At 40.9% G+C, this 5579-nt stretch overlaps 1 protein-coding gene across 1 annotated transcript; it reads left to right on the top strand.

Moving 5' to 3' along the window:
- The first annotated feature begins 920 nt into the window (after positions 1 to 920).
- Positions 921 to 4004, top strand: LOC137651107 (PE-PGRS family protein PE_PGRS33-like). Its single transcript, XM_068384243.1, has 3 exons — positions 921 to 1077; positions 2668 to 3027; positions 3058 to 4004. Exons 1-3 carry the CDS (start codon positions 921 to 923, stop codon positions 4002 to 4004), a joined length of 1464 nt encoding a protein of 487 aa, XP_068240344.1.
- The last annotated feature ends 1575 nt before the right edge of the window (positions 4005 to 5579 follow it).

Genomic DNA, 5579 nt, shown 5'->3' on the forward strand with positions numbered 1-5579 from the left:
AGAAGAGCTGCTTCCCATAGCTAAAGAGTCTCTTCTACCCTTACCAAGAGGAAAGTAGCCACTGAACAATTACAATGCATTACTTAACGCCTTGGGGGAAGAAGTGTTGTCAGGTGTATGAGGACACAGGAGAACATGTAAAGAATATGCCAGACTATTGGGTGTCTGTGTAGGCAAAGGGAAAATGAGCCATAACCAGAGAAAAGGAACCAATGAAGTAATGTCTGGCCAGATAAAGGCCTCAATGACTCTCTTCTCTAGCGGTAGTATTTCAACGGGTGGCTGATACCCTGGCCAATCTACTGTATTTATAAAAATGAATATATATATTATATTATATATATATATATATATATATATATATATATATGTATGTATGTATATGTATGTGTATGTGTGTATATATATATATATATATATATATATATATATATATATATATATATATATATGGGTGTGTGTGTGTGTGTGTGTGTGTGTGTGTGTGTATGTATATATATACATATATGACTAGGGAGATCATTCAGCACTCAAGCTGAATTAGAGCATGTTAATATACAAGTTGAAGATGCTGAACAGCCAAATGGGAACAAGGAAGCATAAATAGTGCTAAAAGAGATCCTTCACAGACCAAGCTGAATTAACATAAGATGAAATTCAAGAACATGTTAAATATGCTAAACAGCAAAATGGTTAAAAGAGAAGCAGAAATAGAGCTAAAATGAGATCCTTCAGAACTCAACTTAAATAAACACAAATTAAGGTACAAGTTAAAGATGCTCAACAACAAAATTGGAACAAAAAAAAAGAAAAAGTGAAAAAAAGAGCAGATGAATAAAAGGTGACTGATTGTACATTTACTTTTATTCATGTCATATATATATAAGTTATTCTTTCGAAGAATAACTTATAAATATGACATGAATAAAAGTAAATGTACAATCAGTCACCTTTTATTCATCTGGTTTTTTCGTGAGACCGGCAATGATGTATGGAACGGAGACGTGGCCAATAAAGAAGACAGAAGAGAAGAAGATGGATGTGGTAGAGATAAGAATGTTGAGATGGATGTGTGGGGTGACAAGAAGAGATAAGATACGGAATGAGGTAATTAGGGGTACCACAGGAGTTAGAAAACTATCAGATAAGATCCAAGAAAGTAGACTGAGGTGGTATGGTCATGTAATGAGAAGAAATGAACAGTATATTGGGAGGAGAGTGATGGAAATGGAGGTACAGGGAACGAGAAGGATAGGGAGACCAAAGCAAAGGTGGATGGACTGTATCAAGGATGACCTTCGATCAAAGGGATTAACCGGTGATGAGGTGTGGGACAGAGGTAGATATAGAAAGATGACCAGAAACATCGACCCCACATAGAAGTGGAAAAAGATGTAGTCAAAGAAGATTTATTTTGATTACTGTTGAAACAATTTGATTCACAATTATTCTCCACCGTTTTAGTCGTGCCGTGAAAATGTCCGTCCTATCTACACACCGTTTTATTCCAAACTATTCTTCTTTACAGAATATACTTTTCTTCCTTAGTTTTCCTTATTTTTATATCTACTTTTATAGAAAAAGCCGAGGAAACGTGGTGTAAAACAATTGAACACTTCTCTTTTATCTCCCCGGTTCATGTAATTCTGTTCTTTGAATTCAAACATCTTTTTGCTTCACTTTTTTTACTTTGTTACTTTTTTGTTAACGACATTCTGTTTCATGAGAGGTGGGTAGTCGCAAAGGCACTCTTATAAAAATAATGGTTAATGATTACATTACATGTTTTTTTTTTTGTACTTTTATTTTGTGAAATTGAAAATATATACAACTCTCCTATATAATAAAGAGTAAGTCTCTCTCTCTCTCTCTCTCTCTCTCTCTCTCTCTCGCTCTCTCTTTTATATATATATATATATATATATATATATATATATATATATATATATATATATAACATATAATCTTCTGCTTTATCTACATCTTTTCCCACTTTTATGCGGGGTCGATGTTTCTGGTCAGCTTTCTCCATCTACCTCTGTCCCACACCTCATCACCGGTTAATCCCTTTGATCGAAGGTCATCCTTGATACAGTCCATCCACCTTCCCTTTGGTCTCCCTCTCCTCATTCCCTGTACCTCCATTTCCATCACCCTCCTCCCAATATACTACTCATCTCTTCTCATTACATGACCATACCACAGTCTACTTTCTTGAATGTTATCTGATAGTTTCTAACTACTGTGGTACCCCTAATTACCTCATTCCGTATCTCATCTCTTCTTGTCACCCCACATATCCATCTTAACATTCTCATTTCTGCCAAATCCATCTTCTTCTCTTCTGTGTTCTTTAATGCCCACGTCTCCGCTCCATACATCATTGCCGGTCTCACAACTGTCCTGTGTACTTTACCTTTCAACTTAAACCCTATTTTCAGGTCACATAGTACTCCACGCACTTATTTCCAATTCTTCCATCCGGCTTGTATTCTGTGGTTTATTTCTGACCTCAGATCAGCATCCTCTGCAACTGTTGATCCTAAATACTTGAAATTTTTAACTCTTTTCAATCTCTCTCCTTGTAAACTAACTTCCCCATTCTTATTATTTTTCAATCAGAAATACTCTTGCCTTTTTCCTGCTGATCTTTTCTTGATGCTGGAGGTCGAGCAGGTCTTTCTCTTGGTGCTGGAGGTCGAGCAGGCCTTTTTCTTGGTGCTGGAGGTCGAGCAGTCCTTTCTCTTGGTGCTGGAGGTCGAGCAGGTCTTTCTCTTGGTGTTGGAGGTCGAGCAGGCCTTTCTCTTAGTGTTGGAGGTCGATCAGGCCTTTCTCTTGGTGTTGGAGGTCGAGCAGGCCTTTCTCTTGGTGCTGGAGGACCACCAGGCCTTTCTCTTGGTGCTGGAGGTCGAGCAAGCCTTTCTCTTGGTGCTGGAGGTCAAGTAGGCCTTTCTCTTGGTGCTGGAGGTCGAGCCGACCTTTCACTTGGTGCTGGAGGTCGAGCAGGCCTTTCTCTTGGTGCTGAAGGTTGAGCAGGCCTTTCTCTTGGTGCTGGAGGTCGAGCAGGCCTTTTTCTTGGTGCTGGAGGTCGAGCAGTCCTTTCTCTTGGTGCTGGAGGTCGAGCAGGTCTTTCTCTTGGTGTTGGAGGTCGAGCAGGCCTTTCTCTTAGTGCTGGAGGTCGATCAGGCCTTTCTCTTGGTGTTGGAGGTCGAGCAGGCCTTTCTCTTGGAGCTGGAGGACCACCAGGCCTTTCTCTTGGTGCTGGAGGTCAAGCAAGCCTGTCTCTTGGTGCTGGAGGTCGAGCAAGCCTTTCTCATGGTGCTGGAGGTCGAGCAGGCCTTTCTCTTGGTGCTGAAGGTCAAGCAGGCCTTTCTCTTGGTGCTAGAGGTCGAGCAGGCCTTTCTCTTGGTGCTGGAGGTCCATCAGGCCTTTCTCTTGGTGCTGGAGGTCGAGCAGGTCTTTCTCTTGGTGTTGGAGGTCGAGCAGGCCTTTCTCTTAGTGTTGGAGGTCGATCAGGCCTTTCTCTTGGTGTTGGAGGTCGAGCAGGCCTTTCTCTTGGTGCTGGAGGACCACCAGGCCTTTCTCTTGGTGCTGGAGGTCGAGCAAGCCTTTCTCTTGGTGCTGGAGGTCGAGCAAGCCTTTCTCATGGTGCTGGAGGTCGAGCAGGCCTTTCTCTTGGTGCTGGAGGCCAAGCAGGCCTTTCTCTTGGTGCTGGAGGTCGAGCAGGCCTTTCTCTTGGTGCTGGAGGTCGAGCCGGCCTTTCACTTGTTGCTGGAGGTCGAGCAGGCCTTTCTCTTGGTGCTGGAGATCCATCAGGCCTTCCTCTTGCTGCTGGAGGTCCATCAGGCCTTTCTCTTGCGGGGGGTCCACTTCTTAGCCCATTTCTTGGTATCCCTTTATTTGCCGGACCACCCCTACGAGTAGCTGATTCATCGTCTTCCTTTTTGTGCCGATATCCACTAACCACATTGGCATCAAAGTACCCCGAAATATTCTCGTTTTGATCTGCTTCGGGCCATCCTTGATTGGGATCAAACCATGGGTCTTGAAATGGATAAATCCGTTGACCTTGATCGTAATCATACCATGGCACTTGTTGATCTTGATAAATCCATTGTCCTTGATCGTAGTCGTACCATGGCACTTTTTGATCTTGATAAATCCATTGTCCTTGATCGTAATCTTACCATGGCACTTGTTGATCTTGATAAAACCATTGTCCTTGGTCGTAATCGTACCATGGCACTTTTTGATCTTGATAAATCCATTGTCCTTGATCGTAATCTTACCATGGCACTTGTTGATCTTGATAAATCCATTGCCCTTGATCGTAATCGTACCATGGCACTTGTTGATCTTGATAAATCCATTGTCCTTGACCTTAATCGTACCATGGCACTTTTTTATCTTGATAAATCCATTGTCCTTGATCGTAATCTTACCATGGCACTTGTTGATCTTGATAAATCCATTGTCCTTGATCTTAATCGTACCATGGCACTTGTTGATCTTGATAAATCCATTGTCCTTGATCGTAATCGTACCATGGCACTTGTTGATCTTGATAAATCCATTGTCCTTGATCGTAATCTTACCATGGCACTTGTTGATCTTGATAAATCCATTGTCCTTGATCGTAATCGTACCATGGCACTTTTTTATCTTGATAAATCCATTGTCCTTGATTGTAATCGTACCAAGGGACTTGTTGATCTTGATAAATCCATTGTCCTTGATCGTAATCATACCATGGCACTTGTTGATCTTGATAAATCCACTGTCCTTGATCGTAGTGGTACCAGGGCACTTTTTGATCTTGATAAAGCCATGGTCCTTAATCGTAATCGAACCTTTGGTCTTGTTCTAGATAGAAATCGAACCCTTGTTGTTCTAGTTTATCCCATTGATAGTTATCATCATCGTCATTGTTCCTGGTCTTGGAATTCATTTCCCTTAGGTAAAGGAGGTTTCTGCCCCTCTTCAAGTGCCATCTCTAACTCTTTTTTATTTATTAATTCTTCTTTCCCTTCTGCCTCTTTTCTCTTCTGTTCTTCTTTTTTTCCCTCTTTCTTCTCCTTCTTGCAGATTTTCCCAAGAACGGGAATAATCTTTCTATTATTTTTTTTTTCATTTTTAACAGTTTAAATAAATCTGCAACACCCTTAACATACCAAGTTATAGGTATAGTATCTTTCAGATAAAGAAAACTTGCATCAGAAAAATAAAATAAAATAAACAAATAAATTAAATGAATACATAACAAAATAAATAAATAAACAAAATAAACAAAAAGACAGATATCAATACAATCCCTTCAGATAAAGAAAATATGCATCACGACAACAACAACAACAACATTCTCCCTAACATTAACCTAAGACGACCAATTAACATGTCTCTCTAGACCAGCGATAATCAGGCCAGTGGGACTGAATGCAAACGTTGGGCCTCATATGAAACGCTCATGGTACTTATACTTTCAATCCAAGGGGGGGGGGGGGGGGGGGTTAGGGTGGAGGGCCTGAATACAAATAGCATTAAATACACATACGATGAGGTTGATTTCGAGAGGCGAGGAA

The sequence above is a fragment of the Palaemon carinicauda genome, chromosome 12 (genome assembly GCF_036898095.1).
Source record: "Palaemon carinicauda isolate YSFRI2023 chromosome 12, ASM3689809v2, whole genome shotgun sequence".
Classification (NCBI taxonomy): Eukaryota; Metazoa; Arthropoda; class Malacostraca; order Decapoda; family Palaemonidae; genus Palaemon; species Palaemon carinicauda.

Bases quoted from the DNA above. Each gene is read 5' to 3' on its own strand.
- LOC137651107 (XM_068384243.1), top strand. From the start codon at position 921: ATGAATAAAAGTAAATGTACAATCAGTCACCTTTTATTCATCTGGTTT. The intron at 1,078-2,667 runs GTGACAAGAAGA...TTGATGCTGGAG, and splicing joins TGTTGAGATGGATGTGTGGG to GTCGAGCAGGTCTTTCTCTT. The intron at 3,028-3,057 runs GTTGAGCAGGCC...TTGGTGCTGGAG, and splicing joins CCTTTCTCTTGGTGCTGAAG to GTCGAGCAGGCCTTTTTCTT.